This window comes from Maniola hyperantus, chromosome 20 (assembly GCF_902806685.2).
Source record: "Maniola hyperantus chromosome 20, iAphHyp1.2, whole genome shotgun sequence".
NCBI lineage: Eukaryota > Metazoa > Arthropoda > Insecta > Lepidoptera > Nymphalidae > Maniola > Maniola hyperantus.
In genome coordinates, this window is record NC_048555.1 from 9,160,896 (window position 1) to 9,179,718 (window position 18,823).

Here is an 18,823-nt window from a genome sequence, read left to right on the forward strand (position 1 = left end):
ATTGAAATTCATTGCAAATTCGCTGTGTGAATGTCAAAATTTATAATTTAATAAAATATAGGAATTTAAGATGTGATGATAAAACGTGTACAACTAAACTTAACCGAGAGAGGTGGTACGAGAATGTCCGAACCGATTGCTGCATTACTTCCAAACATTATAGAGGGGGTTCCAGATCGGACAGGGTCGTACTCAGACTTATATTTAAATATTTTTATTCGTTTAAACATAAACATGAGGCAACACAGTGAGACGCCGGTGTAAGCACAAGGCGGACGTCCAAAGGAGCAGCTTCAACTCTAAAATAATATAATCAATTGGCGGTGGTTTGTCTGGTCCTGTTCTCTGGCGAGACAATTCAGCTAGATTCCTTTTCCTTCTCCTTCTCTTTCGACTCTGAAAAGCATTCATCCTCATCATTAGCATCAGTTTAAAATATGCGTGAACTTGAAATAAAATTATTTGAATTTGAAAGTGTATATTTTGTGTTTCAATAAAACAATGAAATAATAAAAGAAACCGGCGCATATCTTGGCAATACAAAACTTATATTCTAAAAATTGCTTTTATAGTGCATAAATAAATATAGCGACGAAAATCAGGAAAGCATATCTAATAAATACCCAACCGCTATGACCTTTTAATTTTTATCAATATTAATTTTGAGACATGTTTCCGTAAAAACTCGACATCATATGACCAAGCTGACTAAACGTACACAAAAAACAGCCTTTAGAAGGGGTCCTACTTATTACAAGGATTCGGATTTTATAATTGCTTTTTTAAAATTAATTTTAGGGCAAATGGCAACTATCTTGTACTTGCTAATTAATCTTTTTCACAGCCTGTAGATCATAGCCCGAGCTGTACAGCCAGTCAATAAAAATTTCAAACAATAATGTACGAAATGTAAACTTGATTGTAGAATCACACACACACACTCCAGAATCCATATTTTTATTTCATTTTATATCCTAAGTAGGTACGTAAAATATTATTTTAACTGATGTGTTGTTTGTTGGTTTGTCCAGCTTCAACACATTCAACAGCTGATTAGTATATGGATCTAATTCCCACGGCGCGGCGTTTTAAAAAGCTAAGTCGCGAATATCATTTAGTTTTTAATAAATTATTTAATATTCCTAAAAAGTTTGCTTGTCGTAATAAAATGTACCTATTGACGTAAATAAATAAGCAATAATTTAAGCGTTGATCAAAAAAGTGAATTGCGTAAGCGAGTCTAAAGGCTGCCATATCGTGTAACACTGGGCCTTCCTCGAAGCCATCGATGTGCGTAGTAAATAAGCCAAAATAAAAGGACCTCTCAATTTTTGGCAACTTAGCCTGCAAAACATGTGCAAAAGAAAGCATGCTAATTTTTATATTCAAGTCCGGAGTCACAAGCACGCAAGATTAAAAAAGAAGATAACCGGGTACAAATGGTTTTAACCTGGAGCCGAATAGCTATTTCAAAAAGTTATGGGAGCCCCGAGTCATCTTAAAAAAAAAGATAATCATAGAATATCAAAAGGGCGAGAACACAGCTGTGTAAAATAAAAGTATTTTTCTCTAAACATTTTTTTCTATTAATTATAATTATTTAAAGAAAACTGCTTCTTTGAATGCATCAAATATTTCATTAGAATCGGAAACTTTGTATGCATTTTAATGCGACAACATAAAAATTCACAAATCCTTACGTGCTAGCTAAGCTGCCAAGGAGAGGTCTATACTATTCTTATTTCGAGATAATAATATGTATCGCTTATGTAAAGCGTCTACGCTACGCATGCCTGGTCACAGATGGAGACTGACCTTCGTCGCTACCGTTAGTGACCTCCTCACCATTCTTGTCTCCATTCTCTATTTTCTTCTCTTCTTCTTTCGTCTCTTTGTCCTTCTTGTCTTCGGAGCTCTCTTTGGCCGGTTTTTTCTCTTTCCCGGCTTTGCCCTTAGCGGGTGTTGCTGGCTTGGGTTTAGGCTCCAGAGATGGATCTAGTACAAGCTTGCCAATGTTTTTGCGATCGTGCATTTTCTGCATCGCCTCACCAACCTGTAGGATGATAAAGAGGATTTAAATACATAAAATGTTTTTCTAGGAAAGCCTATTTTAGCTAGAATTTATTGCCAGTAAATTCACTGACATAGCAAACCATCAACAAGTTGAAGTGGCAATGGGCAGGCCATGCTTGCCGGAAAGTTCTAGAGTGGAGACCGCAAATAAGTAAGCATAGTGTGGGGCGCCCTCCAGCAAGATGGACCGACGATATAAAGAGGGTGGCGGGAAGTGGCTGGATGAGGAAAGCTGAGGACCGGATGTGGTGGTGCTGTTTGGGAAAGGTCTATATTCAGCAGTGGATGTCCGCAGGCTGAAATGATGAAAAGGCTTGGTCGCAGGTGTATACGTACGTCTTCCAGCGCCCAGGTGGAGTCGACGATGGGCTTGACCTTGCCGTCGCGCCACAGCGCGAACACGCGCTCCACGGCGCGGCGCACGGTGTCGGCGCGGCCGTGCTGGAACAGCAGGTGCCGCAGGTTGAGGCCGGCCAGACTCTTGTTTTCGTCGAACAGCTTGATCGGCGACACTTTATCCACTTGCCACCACTACGAAAACAAAATCTCTATAAACCCTAAACATCCACATAACAGATTGGTATCCATGCCAAAATTATGAATACGTAAAAATTGCCGCAAAGTCCTGGTCTCGAAGAGTAAGCGATACCTGCGAGTCGCTGTTCTACTTACTATTCTTAACTACTCTCAGTTTACCCTCGCGAAGAATTTAAAACAAGTAAGTAGCTATAATGCAATTTAAACCAAATGATTTATTAAGGGACATAATCAGTGGCTGCCTTCCGATTTGGAAAATTGTACAAGATTTTTTACAGTAAGATTCAAAATTCCGAAATTCCGAAAAAGGCCATGGTTTAAAATATCTAAAAAAACAGTGTGTTTATTGCTTCCGCTTTCCTTCTTTTATACTTTGTATAAGTCGATTGTTCAATGAAGTTAATGGTGGCAGTAACGCCTGGTGTCATCTGGTATCCAAAGGCTGATTTATTACGTGAAACTTTTCTTTTTTTTCTCATTTTTCAGAGCCTTTATAGACCCTTAAAACTTTTTGTACCTATAGACTATAATATGAGACTTATAGTATTATAATTAGACTTTATTATAATATATTTGTAGACTATAGAATATGATAATTCGAAGAATAAAACAATCTTGGAAAACAATATTTGCTGCACATTGCGAGACCACCGCAGCGAGGCATTGTACCCAAGATGCTAGCAGCATTACCCCTTTGGATGGCCAAACTAATTCTTTGGCCAAGGTAGCTGCCAGCTCTCGGGTCCCCGGTTGACACGATAACTCTTTTCGCAATTTCTTCAAAAAGAGCACGAGCCCCCGGGCCCCACAGCCCCAAGGTCTCCACACCAAAAGGCACGAATACGAAGCTCCCATCGAGGTTTTCATATTTGCGCCTCTTGGCCTGTTCGGCGCTGATGGCCGCTGCACCCGCCATAGAGGAGGTCGCCTGAATGTGGGATGCAGCTAAAGTGTCTACACAAGTTGCATCCCAAACAAGCGACCTGCCCATCTTCCACGGTACGAGCGTCATACCATCAGGTCTCTTGCCATCGACACGTGCCAAACCAACAGGTTCTAGTACAGCTGGCACATGGCGGTGGCAAGGGACCTCCGGATGATATCGTTAAGGGTACTATGGCGGGAGAAGCGACCAGCGCTTCTCGAACAGGAGAGCCCATGGTGGCCGAAGGCGTCCACGCAGTCACCGCAGTTAAAATATATTAAATCAGGTTTAAATATATTACTTTCCCTTTCATAAGTCTATAGATTTAAAGGGGCATAAAACCAATAAAACACTAAAATCCATGGCTCTTATTTATTTGCGTGGAGCGCATTCCCGTCGAATCAGATAATTAAAATATAATATACTCACAGCACGCGCGGCGCTGAAGAAGCTCTTGGTCTCCCCAGTCACGATGTTAGATGATCCTGCGATACAAGCCATTGTTAAGTGCGTTCAACTCGCTGCTACAGTTCTACATGCTTAAACCATTCAACGAAAGCACTGCATTTTGTCAACTCTTTCACATCACGAGGACGCTCATGACTTGTTGATCATGTTGACGCTGAGTGATCAATGATTGATAAAATGGAGCAGGGAATTACAGATATTTTACAAACAATTTTGATTTACCGACGTCACATTGAACATTTCGTGGCGAGCCCCAGGGGCCCACGCTAGTATTTTTGACGCAGCTCTTCATCCGAAATCAAATCATATTCGACTGTATTATTACTTAATACGTGAACTGGTGCCTGGTGGCCACCGGGGCAGGGTCACTTTGCTTAGACAGTTATATACCTCTCAATGCATTTTTCTACCAGTTAAATTGCTTCACAACTTTTATTATAAATCTTGCAAGTTTATCAGATTTTTTTATACTTACCTATTAGTAAACTATTTTTGAGTTGGAAATAAAATCTTATTGCAAAGACACACAAAATGCCTCCGGCATTTCTAAAAGGCATTGCCTATTTTACGACCGAAATCAGAGTCAAAACAGAAAGCCAACACCGATGCATCAAGTGAACATCAATTTTTATTTCAGTCGCTTTTACGACGAAATAAAATATCGCTTTTGTTAGAAGATATCGGGTTGATGTGTAGATACTGACCCAAATCGACGTTCTTTAAATTGCCTTTTACACGCGCAAACATACATAGACTATTTATTTTAGTCGTAAAAGTGATAATTTTTAGTACCCAGATCCACTACTTTAAAGATTAAACAAATGCTGGTTATACACTATGTAGGGATTCGTAGTAACTCTACAAAAATCACTTTCGAAACCTATAACATGGTTCTGGAACTTCTACAATTCTAAATGAATTATATCAAAAATTCTAGGTATTACTTGAACCTCGATTTAAATCTATGTGACTAATTCTAACTCAAGATTTCGTATAGGGATCTAAAATAACAGTAAAGCTCACCATAGAGGATGTACCGTCCCATTGGTTTGAGGAGAGAGTAGCCACGGTTGCATTCTTCGCCGCACAAGCAATCGAGGACTATATCCACGCCGTCCGGTGTAACCCTGAGTACAAGAAAAATCTACAATGAGTAAAAGCTACGTCTATAAGTCTATAGTACAGGTAATATAGTAAGGTAGTAAAGAAGCTATAGAGGTTTGTCAATTTTAGGGAAACCGTAGCTGTCTTTACCGAAGTGCTAAACATGGTTTTTAAAATAAAAGACAATACAAAAAATAGACAATCATTTTATAAATACGAATTGAAATTTTGAAAGAAGAGATTACCGTTGTAAGTTTTTATTTGGACGCTGGCTCTTAGTTCATTCTGATAAATTAGAATTCCATATTTGAAAACAAGGTTCGATTGAATTCAAGTTGACCGATCGACATAACCTAAACAAGGACAACCCGTGAGGGTCATGTTAAACATCGGAACATCAATATGTGAGTGGCATCGATATTATCAATAAATATCCGTTTTATATTCAAATACCCGCCGGTATTGTTGACAAATTGAATGGAATATCGATGTCTTTACTTTATAGTTAACGATACATAGCATTTTCCTGGTACTATACCAGAAACGACATAATACTATACTGTGTAGGGTAGTTTAACATTATTTCCTAAATGATTTTGCTATAAGCTATAAATTACCTAAATATGCACCTAATAAAATAAATATTCGTTACATGAAAATAGGATTTTTGTTTTAGGTAGGTAGGTACCAAGATTTAACTGTTTAACTGATTTAACTGTACTCTAATGTTAAATTTGAGAACAAAATATGTTGTTCTCAAATCCTCTAAAATACCCAAGGGCGCATGTATTTGAACTTTGGAATGATTTGAATTAGATATCATAATATTATGACAACTTTATACGGTCTTAGATTCTAACTTGTGTACCGATCTAAACGTCACGTTCTAATTATCCAACTGGGACGACAGGGAGGGTTATGTGTTTGACCTGTGTGTATTTTTGTATAGCAATATTATTATATTTTGTATAGCAAACTCAAAACTGTGGTTATTGCTGAGATGTTCATTCCGGTAATAGGCAATAGTGGGTACCTACCTAATTCCTTTCATCAACGAATTTCAATGACTTCGTCTTGTCTCACCTACAACCTACAAATAGTATCTACCTACTACGAATTGCCCATGTTGTTTACGTAAGGGATTGTGGCGCGATTTGTTTACACTGAAGAGCTAACGGGATATAAAAATAACAGTCTATTTACAAGAATTAAATGCCTCGCTGCTGGTACGAAGCAGCTGCCCTAAGGAGCAAGTTATAAACGGAACAATTAGCGCTCTATTCCCAACATAACTGGACCTTGGCTTTACTACCAGTGTATTCCCATATAACATGTAATAGGGCTGGTTATTCATCAGGCTTCTTCAATCAGCCTTCTTTCAGGATCTGAGAAGCTTTTGTTTGGAGCAATGCAACATCATTATCATCAACTACAACAAGCTAATTTGTAATGCATTCAGTTTCTTTCCATCTCTGAACTCTCTCAATCCTTAGGCCTCATTACGTAAGCCATCGCCCTATGTCATTTTATTTTTGGGAAACAGTGATTCTAAACTGCAAGCAAAAGCGTTCTTCAGCTAGGAGTTTTTATTAAACCAGACAACAATATCACCGAATGCTTATAAAAACTAAATAAGTAAATAGGTACTTATGATTCCGTTTCACTTTCTTTTTCATTATTTACACTTTTAATTTCAATGTGCATTTCAAGTTCATTCTTTTCTTATTTTCTCTTGATCGTGTAGTTTTTTTGGTATAGTACAGTACGCGGCAGAAAGTAATGTACATTCACCTTTAGAAGGAGATAGCAGATTTGTAGAGCATTGTCTCGGTGGTAGAGACTGACAAAAAGTCATATAGGTATGAGTGACAGGGACAACGCTCTACAAAGCCGAAATGTCATTCTAATGGCCAATGTACATTACTTTCTGCCGCGTACTGTAAATAGTTTTTTTGACAGCCCTGCTATTTAGTTGTAGACTGTAGTTACCGCGGTTCTTACTAAATTGGACTTTTTGAATCGCTCAAGTGCGAGCGATATGGGTGGGACAGAAGTATGTAGGCACTAATAACTAGCAATTAAACCATGGGATCTGGAACAATTAAGTTTATTAGCCGGAGGAATTTGTGGAAGCCGATGCTCTTGCGCATTCTTTATTTAAGGGCGTTACTTTCGCAATTTTGCTACTGTTTGTTGCTTGTGTGGTTGTGAAATTTTATGTATGGGAAGACCGGTGTCTAATGAAGAGAATGGTTAATAACGCCTACCTTTGGAACTCAGTTTCATTGTCATTCATTTATGAATTCATTGTCATAGGTACTCAGCCTCACTTTGAAGTTTGATGCAAAAATTCGACCTCGAACTGACATAAGTACATAAATGTAAAAGCCTGTTATTAAAAGATAAAAAAAAAAGATTATGATCGCCTGGCACTCTTGCGCTATTGTCTAAAATTCACAGTTTAGATAGCATAAATATGTAGATATAGATACCAATAGTAAGCGACAGTTCAAGATGGTAATCAGGGTATGAAACGGGGGGACGCCCCGCACACCCGCACGTCACCCGCGCTCGCCCGCACTGGGTGTCGCGGGGGCTGTGCGGGTGTGCAGGGCATTCCCTCCCCGATTACCATCTCAACCTGTCGCGTACTATTAACCTATATATATATATATAACCTTGAATTCAAATTTCGAAATAAGAATTAAGTTACTAAAGCATTAATTGGCGAAAAAAATACAGAATTCGGTTATCGTAGGTACAAGACATTTTTTCAGTGGGTGGCGAAAAACTGAAGCTATTATCATGTTACACAGCTTGGTATCTAAACCGCGGATCTAAACAGTGAAGACACCGCACCCGTACGCACGATTGATAGCCCATAAAAACGTAATAGATGCAATAAAAGCACAAACGATCACTCGTTCATGAAACATTCGTAATACATGCAAACTTTTACGAGTTTTAATTCAGGAGTAATATAAAAGAAACTCATCTTACTCCTAAGTCCCAAATGAAAAAAAAACCTGCCACGTTTTCCGTGAGGGTTCCGTACTCAGGTATTTTTTGGTATTTTTGCACTAATTTGCAAAATAAATCAAAAACTATTATACTTAAAAATAAATAAAAATCTAATTTAGAATGTACCTACAGGTTAAGCCCTTTCATATGACACCCCACTTGGTATAGTTATCTTTTTGATTAAAAAATTGAAATAGGTACCTACACAAAATTCTGAATTAAAATATGAAGTTCTCATACTTTCAAGTCAATATTTCGCGCCGCTATGCTATGGAAGATCTGCGCAAGAGCCACGGATGTACAAAGCCTGACAAATAAACTCATTTTGCAACAACCACTCTAGTCTGTGACAACAACTAAATAACTTTGATAACGAAATATTTAATCAAAGTTAAACTATATTTAGCAGTGATTTCATGTTGCGATTCCTCATATTATTTAGCAATGACGTGTTTTATAAAGAGAGATGCCGAGTGCAAAAAAGGCCAAAAGTCTGTGGAGGGTGCCGTGCCGGCGGGTTCGTGCTCATTTCAGATGACAAAATATGATTAATTGCAAACAAATTCGTCTCTTCTTTGTCGGGACCATGCGAAAGTTAACTTTTTATTATTTGTCAAATTGAAACGGGTTAAATTAAATTTAAATAATAAAATTTGGACAAGCCACACTTTAATTAAACTTTTCTTTTAAAAACCATGAGGATATTGCAAACATAATATGAGTAGGTACGTATTTATAAAACTTAGATAAGATGAAATGGGTGAAAAAGAACTTTCGTTCTGTTGTCACTGGTTAGTCGCTGCTGGCTGTAAGTATTAATTAGCTCTGCAATTTGACTACAGAAACACAACTAAATAAAGTCATTGTGTCAAAACAATGCCCAATCGTCAATCTCTTAATAAAAGTACTGTTAGAACTAAAGAACTTTCAACTGAAATCGAATCATCTCAATCTCCCCGATTTCACGTTATCTTGGTCGTATCCACCTTCTAGCACGAAATTCAGGCGTAGGTAGTTTGAGGGTATTAAAAAAACAACTTACTTTCTGACTTCGCTGGTATAATCGCTACCCCTCTCGAGGAGATGATCGATGTTGTTGTTATTGGCCTTCAGCGCCTCGTGCTTGCTCTTGGAACACACGCCGAAGACGGTTACGTTCTCCACGGTCTTCGACAACTGAGCTACGGCTTGACCCTGTAGAAGAAAACACATTTGAGTAACTTTCATTCGAATTCGTTCTTGACGTTTGACGGAGTAAGAAGAGTAAGAAAGAAAAGTACCGTCCACCAGGCTAACATAACACGTGAGAGTTGAACATGTCTTAAATCCTATAGAGCCTACGTCCGCTGCTGAGGAAGATATCTTTTTAAAATTATATTGTCTAGCAGTTTGGGCAACTCCATCGTGGTACATAAGGTTTTAAGATCGTCCTAAAAATATGTAGATTCTATAAAGGTGATATAAAAAGAGATTTATACGAAATAGATAAGTACGAATGTTTTCTGCTCCATGTCCAAAATACCTCCAAAAGAAATTATCGACATTGGAAAAAAACGGCATTGAAAAAAACTTCGATCAGATTCTGCAATACCTACATTTAAAGTTTCAATAGAGCTTTTAAAAGTACATTTTAGCGGAGATTTTGAATGGAGTTATATGGAGTTTAAGCTTTGAGAACAGTTTTATAGTCCGCAAGAGGCTACCGACATTGTAAGTTCGACCTTAAAATCATTTATTATCCTGGCCTATCTAGTTATAAATGCCATTTAGAATTAAAGCTCATTGACTCCGAACACTGAGGATAATGAATGACGTCAGAGCGGAAGCGCAAATATTCGGAACACTAAAAAATTTCTCACCCAATTCAGTACAATTAGACAATTTACGTTGTTTGTACTAGGAATACCGAAGAAGGGATGGACGGATAATGTGGAAGAGGATATGTGTATAGAAAAGGTAACTAAAAAGGTAATTGTCAATTGATAGAAGTAAAGTAAAAGTCAAATCTTCTTTATTGTAGATAGGTACAATGTTCTACAAAGGCGGCTTTATCGCTAGAATAGTGATCTCTTCCAGGCACGGAACCCTCGACTCGAATGAAGTTTACGTAGAGAGAGTTGTGACGAGACTAGGAAATAGGAATAGGAAATAGGAAAGCCAGACGAAGGCTAGATCAAGCAAACTTTTGCAACTTTTTTAGATGCTTAAAAAATTCCATCCGGGTATAACCGAAGTACAAAAGGAGCAAAAATCGTGGGTTTCGATGACGGCTTACAGCCCTACTGTTTATGAGCTGATACAAAGATATTAAACAGTACTTTCCAGGCTCGATGATGTATGGGATTATTTTTAGCGAAGTTCATTTATTTGCGTATGTCAGAGATCCAACGCAAATTTTATTTTGCACTTATTTAATGGAAGTACACAAAGAATTTCGCACGAGTACATTGCATCGTATTTTATAATGAACGCCTAATTTACATTTTAATTCTCTCGGTTTCTGTATTATTTATACAGGATCATTTAACATTTACAATTTAATATTTTGCTTTCCGTTTTATCGGTTTTATTTTTATAAAACGAAATAGTAAGTATTTGGATCCTTTACAATATACTTAGGTAAATAAAATAGATACTGATTACATTGCGGTTATCGAATCATTCTTCGAGGGTTTCATTCGTATTTTGCAATTCTATCTAGTTGGTGTAATTGACACTGGGTAATAGCAGAAAACCAACCGTTCCGGGAGCTATGTAACTAACTATTGCTATTATTGCACTATCAACTTTCAGAAGTGTCAATAGATCAATATAATCAATTTTAAGTACATTATTATAAATCATACCTTGAATATAAAAGTCATTTCAGTCAGTAAATACATATCGTCATCGTCCGTCTCAACTCTCAACCTGTAGATGTCCACTATAACGAAACTATAAGTGTCTTGCAAGGGTCTTACAAAATACCTACGGCTTTGTGCCGTTTGTACCTATCTAGTCTAGCAACTCCCAGCTTTGGCAAGGGTATGCCCCAATCTTCACTCTGGGCTGGCCGATTGCCGATCGTGGCTTGATCATTATATCAAAGAATTACTTTAAAATGCGTTTAAAAGCTTAAGCTTTAAGGGTAATTAAGTAATTTAGCGTGGGTACATGATTGTCATGTCCTTCTCCTTCCCCAGGTTGCAAGCTATTTCTGAACTACGTAGACGATGCCCGCAACTTCATTCATGTGCATTTCATTTTCTAAACATCCCGTGGGAACTCTTTGATTTTCCGCGATCAAAAGTAGCCTATGTCCTTCTCCGGAATGAAAGTCAATGTACCAAATTTCGTTAAAATTTTGTTAAATGGATGGGCCGTGAAAAGCAAGCAGACAAACATTGAATTGGCAGATATCTATTGAACTCAAGTATAATTCTCAGTTAGGTACCATTGAATTGTTCCATACAAAATTACTCATTGCATTTTCGTAAACATTAAACTCATTCAATATCTAGGTCATTCAAAAATCAAAATTTTATTAGCACAGTACAAAGGCAAGTCATGGACTTCTTTATTATCACGTTTCCATATTTTGTCTTACACACTTTATCTTAATCAGGAAATACTTTTCCTCTGGAGCATCTACTTTAGTTTTTAATTAGACGAGATTACACGTAAACCAGAATTTAATCTTGCTGGTGGATAATTATTTGGTTTGCACTAATTGCCCAAACTTGACTCAGACGGGACCGGTTTCTGTATCTATTTTTTGCTTGGATAATAAGCACATACACACTCCATTATTATGTTTGGAATCATAATAATAGGTGCTGCCTGCTAGGCCGACTTTACATTAAGATGAGTCATTACTTAATATTATAAAAACGTATTGTTATATTATAAATATACTGTTAATAAATGCCGGAGACAGACTGAAATCCAAAATTTTGTAAATCATTGATATGTACCTACCCAATTTTGTTGTTAGCTTCTGCACAAACTTAACGATTGTTTGTAGGTAGTTACAGGGTAGGTCACAGGGAAAATAAAGTAAGATAATGTTACTCATTAATTTCATTCATATCAGTCATTCATTCATTTATACAATAATGTAAAAAATATGAACTTACCACACCACCACCAGCGGAATGGACAAGAAGGCTCTTGCCAGGCGTCAAGTTGGCCATTTCAAACAGGAGCAGATAAGCGACCACGTAGTTGGTGGTGATGGCCACGGCGTCCAGGGCTGACATGCCCTCGGGCAGGGCGTACACATACTGCGCTGGTACGGCTACCAGTTCCGCCCAGGCTCTGTACTCCGGCAGGGCTACCACCTGGTCTCCAACCTACGACAAGATATTCAAATGTTAGGACAAAACTCTTCATTTGTACATGTTGACATAATTCTGTTTATGAAACGAGAACTGAACTGAACCGCAATTTCTAAAAATCCTTTCTTCGTGGTGTCACTTTATCAAAAAAGCCTACGTTCAAAATTGCAAGTCTTTAGACCCAGCGCAGCGGTTTGAGCTATACCTAAGTTGATATGTCAGTCAGTTTATATCTCGTGTTATGTAAGTTAAGTATACTTATAGAAGATAGATATATCTCCATTTCTTGACTGTAAATCTCTGTAGTAGTGTATTGCTCTTATCTTGACTCAGCTTGTGAAGTTCTAATCAAGCATCCACCTATAGTAACATTTGCTAATAAATTTTTCGGTACTACACTATCTTCAAAATGTCAAAAAATTCTTAATTCATACATGTAGCGTCGTCCAAAACTAATTTCATTCAAAAGTTACCTATATATCCCAAATTTCCAATAGCATTTTAATCAACTGCTAGTGCTAGTAGTGTCTCAGGTTTATGAGGCTTTCTTACCTTTAAAACAACGTCATATGTGTTAGGTTTGTGCAAGGTAAAGTATGAAAATCTTTAATTACCAGCTTAACTTCTGCTAAGCGCATTAACTAGTTCGTTGCTTTGTTCTAAGTCATATTTACTTAGAATGTTACGAGTACGTTTAAGTTAGTTACTTATGTTATTGTTAACAATTTCCTAAGAAGCATTATCTGGACTTAGATACACTAGAAAGTAGAAAGGTATTATGGTTTAAAGAAATCCTATTTGTAACATGATAAACGTTGAGGTTTCGACCATAGTACATAGTTTAATAGTTTCGATCCCACACTCCACAGGCAACGGTCTAGGGTTCTGCATTTCACGTTCGCTTTTATTTGATGGATTTGCTTACCTGACCGCCTGACCGTCATCGTCAACTTGGGCGGGTCTTCTCAATCCAAAGCAGACATATCTATAGAACTTTTGATCCATTTTTTTGGTGTAAAAAAAAAACTGTCTCTAGAGGTCGGATCCAGGGCTTTATGAATTTTGACAATCATATTATAAGAAGTTATGATATTCTTTTGATAATTTCAAACAAGCTGTTAGGAGTCACTGGAAGTTTCATAAAAGGCTTGTTGAGATAGTAAGAAGTGGAATGATGTTACAGTAGGTACCTATAGCTGCTATTTTTTAAGCACGTAAGTATGTTACTTTACAAGCTATAAAGTCTGGTCGGCTGGAATACAGCGAATTCAAATTATTCCACCTAGAAATCTTAACTCAATTCTCAGTTGGATTAATTGAAAGAACGATTTTCTTTAAATTGTAACCTATAGGCCTGACAAAACGGTAGACATATTAGAAACGTAGAAACTAGAGTCTTACTTTAAAATTGGTGACACCTTCACCAACTTGTTCGATCTCTCCAGCGCATTCGAAGCCGAGGATGAAGGGAGTCTTGGGCGGAGAGTCGATAGCGCCCTGCCGCACGATCAAATCTTGGAAGTTGAGGCCGCTGCAATGAAAAACAATATTAAAGACTTTGCTCAAAAAATTAGTACTGTGTCAACTGTGAAGAAAATATGGAACATACCCGTGTCGTTTGTGGTCTGGCCAAAGGTTACTTTGTACTATTTATTAGGTCAAATTATCCTATTTATGTGCTTTTAAGATGCTTAAAGTCCACATTATGACAGTGTTTTTCGTTGTGACAGACAGGAATGAGTTGCAATTTAGTTCTAGAAAATATACCTACCTACCTACATGTTATGTTCTATTAGTATTTATGTGCTGCAGAAACCAGCACTTGTGGGCCTTTGGACCTAATGAATCCTGATTCCTGAATTATTGTGATTAGATGTCCTTAGCGTAAATCACTCTTCGAAATAGAAATAAAATCTACAGCAATTTTGTGTTTATTAACTATGTACAATGTAGGTACATATTATCATGTAATAGATAAAATATGTTTCTGTAAAATGTTCCTTTTGGACTAGGCGTTATATTTTAGTACAAAATATTTCTCAGAAGTACCACAATATGAGTATTAATGAAATATTTTGTCCTTTGTCACCACGATACTCTGTGATAAGGATCTCGTTGCCATTTAATAAAACTGGGAGCCTAATTAATGTGGTGAGTCGAAGGAATGCGGCATCCATTTGTTATTATGCGCCGGAACACGACCGGCATAAAGACACCACATTTAAATATTGAAACATGTCCGTCCATGTCTCAAGGTATCTATCAATCATTGGTCGTCACGCCCTACGACACCTGCCCGTTACATCAATACAATACTTTAGGATACAAAATCGATATATCATTTTGCTGTCTGAATACTAATTATCTAGTAAATAAAATCAATTTATCTGATTCGGAATGCTTTCAAAACTTCAACCAAGTTCGATACATTCCTTTTAATGGAGTTTACTGCTTATTAACAAAAGACGGCAGCATCTCTACATGGTATAAAATAAAGTCGCTTCCCGCGTCTGTATGTATGTATGAACGCGTAGATCTTTTAAACTACGCAACGGATTTTAATGCGGTTTTCACCAATAGATAGAGTGATTTAAGAGGAAGGTTTGTAGCTATAGTTTAATTCTCAAAAAATTTGAGATCTCTAGAGAAATTGAAATAATGTGAATTAGGTCGGAAAAAAATGCTCTCATTTGAGAGTTTCCGAGGCAATGACACCTCAATGACACCACATTAGTACCTACCTATCTACATTGCACCCATGCGAAGCCGGGGCGGGTCGCTGATATGATAAATTTATATTCGTCTGTCGTTATTTGATATTGGTTTAAATAGTTTTCAAAAGTTTGTGCGCACTATACGCAAAAGCTGTAGTCCCATGAAGACTAAACGTTTAAGCCCTACTCCAAGTTTGAAGTAATAGGTCCACTAGAATTAAAGATACATAGGTTCAAATCATTCCACACGGGTAAAGACGACGCCAAGATATGTTTGTGTTATATAAATAAAGTTACTAATGGAGTAAATTATAAGTAAACATTATAAATGCGCCACGAGTATTTAAATATGACAATACTTAATATAAATATGAATATAATCATAATTCATAAGTTATGAATCATGGAAACTAAAGCATTGTTGTGGTTGCATACAAATAGGACATAGGTAAATTAAAAAATATTAACTGAAATCGTCATGCAGTCAACAAAAACGTTAAAATATAATCAATTTTGTTCGTCTGGAAAACAAAGGCATGGGAAAACTCAAACTCAATCTCTGTAACAAAGCTACAACGCCAGCCAAAATTATACATACTTATAAAAGGTAATAGCAATAATTTGTTAAGTATAACTTTTTTGAAAATACACTATACAAAATATCGGTACCTATACAAAGTAACGCGTTTTCTAATGATTCGCGATTTAGATTTACAAATTCATATTTTTTGCGCCTCTTATGCCCAAACACATTGCGTGCTTTGTGTATGATTCATTCTCATTGGCTGCATGTTATGTAGCAGGCGCAAATATGTGTAATTATAGTACCTTCGTGGAACGTGCTTCGCGTTACAAACCGCGTGCGTCGAAATAATCGATATTTGCGATTGTCTCTTTACCATAATAGGTACAGTAGGACTACCTGTGAGAGCTATTATTTGTTGCATTTGCACCATTTTTTTTTCTTTTGCTTGCGTGATTACTTCTGATTTTTCTTGCCTATATAATAGTCTAAATTGTGCTCGATTTTTAGTCCCCTTTGTTTTACAGGTCGTGTGTAGAACTTTTGTTTGTAAGCTAGCTAGCAGTTATAACGCATAGGCGAGAACGAGTTCTCTTTATTTGCGTTTTTAACTATACCTACAATTTGCTTGCTAACTTTAATATTTTCCGTTTTCACAGAGTTTTGTCAAAAACTCCAACACACTGTCTATCCTGGCGTCATGATCCTAACGTGATTCTTATCTAGGTATGTGTATGTCTGTACACTACACATTAAGTCCGTGACGTCTGCACATTCTTGACTCTCATTACCATTTGTCTGGTCACCACAATGGCGCTAAGTTATGGAGGTTGCAATATTATAATCAGCCCTAATAACTGAATAAATTAACAAATACGGAATTGCCAAATGGTGAACCTCGTTGTAAAGCAGAACTCTGTTTGCAACTTTGCAGAGTAGGCCGATACTGAAGGCCGAGTGTCAAAATAAGTTAAAAGAAGAAGAATATGATGCAGTAGCAGAAAAGCAAACTTTTATACATAAAAAGTTGATAGTTTAATGGAAATCAGTACAAAAACGATTTAACGGAACTTTGGCTCATAGATGCCATGAATATCTGGGTGAAATCGTAACAACAAAAAGCACTTAATACCTCACAATAGCTTTCAGACGGAATTGATGCAAACAAGGAAGTGCGATTCTTTTACCAAAAGCAAAACAGTACTAAAAATACCTACATTAAAGTTAGCCAACAAAAAATAAACAAAACAGTAACTGCATGCCGCCGGGAAAGAATTCTCGAGTAAAATATTGCAAGCCAAATGGGAAGATGCTGCTGTAATTCATGCAGATAATTTCTTAATTTTGATACGAGAAAGAGGTGGGTGCATAGCTTAGGTATAATAAAAATACCTCTAGAGGGCTAAAATATTAAAGGGATAGTTTAAATTGAATAGGGCAGTCTTGTAATGACGGTCTATGTTAGCTGTTATATACAATAAACAAATACAAAAGTAACAAATACAAATATAAATATAAATGGAGTCGCTTATTTGCAAGAACGTTTTTACAAAAAGTTGAAAGTAGGTAAAATAAACAAAATAAGACGTGAATGAACGAAAATTAGTTCACAATTATTGCGATTTGAATAAAGTTACCTAAATTTTTAGTAATATAGCCACGGATTTCAGAGATATTATCTGTAGTAGACACAATACAAATCCGCAAACACTGGCAATATTCGCATAATAAAGACGCTACGAAAATGTTGAATGAATGAACATGAGTCACACTTGTTACAAAAATTTGATGTTCCTATTAAAATGACCTTTATCCGAAGTGAATGAATCACGGTGCACGCCGCTCTTATGTTTACAGTTCTGTTATTTGCTTGATTCATTCGAGGGGACGACGCTTTGGTAACTTCAGGGAGCGGTCTCCCCTCATCAGGCTGACGTCCCTTTTATAATAGGGTTGTCATTTCCGAATTTTTAATGCAGGAAATTACCATGCATAAATTAAGAACGACACTTGTAAAAGTATAAAATGTTTATTGGGCTATGTTATGGACTATATTATTTTAATTTAAATATTTATGTGCTCATCATGGGGTCACGACTCACGGGTGTCATCGTAGACCGGCGTGATTTTGTTGTTAAAAGGTGTCAATTTCAAATTACACTATGACCGTCAATATTATGTGAAAAGCGGTTTCTTCTTTGTTATCTTCTCTGATTTGAGAGTCATCGTGCTAAAAATACACTATTAAAACACATAGGCTAATTACCTAGCTACCTAAAACTACGACTTTAAAAACACCAAAAAAAGCACGTTGGTTGACAGTTGACACAAAATTATTATATTGATGCAAATTATAGGTATTTCATGCCGGCAGGCAACCCTAGTATGATATTAACGTAAGCCCTTTATAATGGTGAATAATTACAGCTTACAAAGTCTCTAGTCGCGTCGTCCGTCGCGATGGTTGATAACGTAGGTATGGCTCGCACCCGCATGCTTTTTATTGGCTAAATTGGATGGGTAGATCTGTAATATAGTATAATCTTGAACAAACAGATGCTTGCTTGCTTGCGACTTCGCTCTTTACTCATATCAGCAAGCTGTCTTCAAACCCTTCGATCCCATTTGTAACTTCCCACAACGCTCTTGCTTTATCAACCTTTACTAACCAAAGACGTAGAGTCCGTACTTTAGTAGGTAAACCAAGTATACTTCGGTGTAGCAAGTACTCGAGTATATTTCTGTTTTCAGTACTAGAAAAGACTGATCCATCTTCATAAAACTTACATCACCTATTTTTCTGGTATTAGTACCTATGTATTTTTTATCAACTTTTCAAAAGTATGGATAATCTTTTTGATCTGTCATTTCATCGACAGCAAATCAGTAGGTAAGCTAACCCAAAACGTACTTAACTGTAACCAAAAATCAGGCACCATCTTCAAAGGCCGCAATTTTTGTTACTCCATATGACCTAACTTTAAACATTGAGGATGTAAGTACCTAGCCATTTTTTAATATTTTCCGTTAATAGGGAATATAATTACATCCAAGATGCTGCGGTGGATGCGCGCGTTTTTTTATTGAAAGATACTTTCATATCGTCTGTTTGTTCTGTTTACAAAGTTTAGTTCTTCCTCTT

General features: G+C 36.9%; 1 protein-coding gene across 2 annotated transcripts in view; it reads right to left on the reverse strand.

Annotated features, from left to right (window-relative positions):
• Nucleotides 1-225: 225 nt before the first annotated feature.
• Nucleotides 226-18,823, reverse strand: part of LOC117991587 (synaptic vesicle membrane protein VAT-1 homolog-like) — a 36,899-nt gene continuing 18,301 nt past the window's right edge. The window contains exons 2-9 of one of the 2 annotated variants that reach the window (XM_034979178.2): nt 13,846-13,975; nt 12,244-12,459; nt 9,171-9,322; nt 5,027-5,130; nt 3,965-4,020; nt 2,410-2,604; nt 1,846-2,053; nt 226-396 (exon numbers count right to left, since the gene is read on the reverse strand). In XM_034979178.2, coding sequence (XP_034835069.2) covers nt 359-396; nt 1,846-2,053; nt 2,410-2,604; nt 3,965-4,020; nt 5,027-5,130; nt 9,171-9,322; nt 12,244-12,459; nt 13,846-13,975 — 1,099 coding nt within the window. In that variant the 3' untranslated portion in view covers nt 226-358. Of the gene's footprint in view, nt 397-1,815; nt 2,054-2,409; nt 2,605-3,964; nt 4,021-5,026; nt 5,131-9,170; nt 9,323-12,243; nt 12,460-13,845; nt 13,976-18,823 lie in introns of both variants that reach the window. The other variant, XM_034979177.2, reaches the window with a different exon arrangement.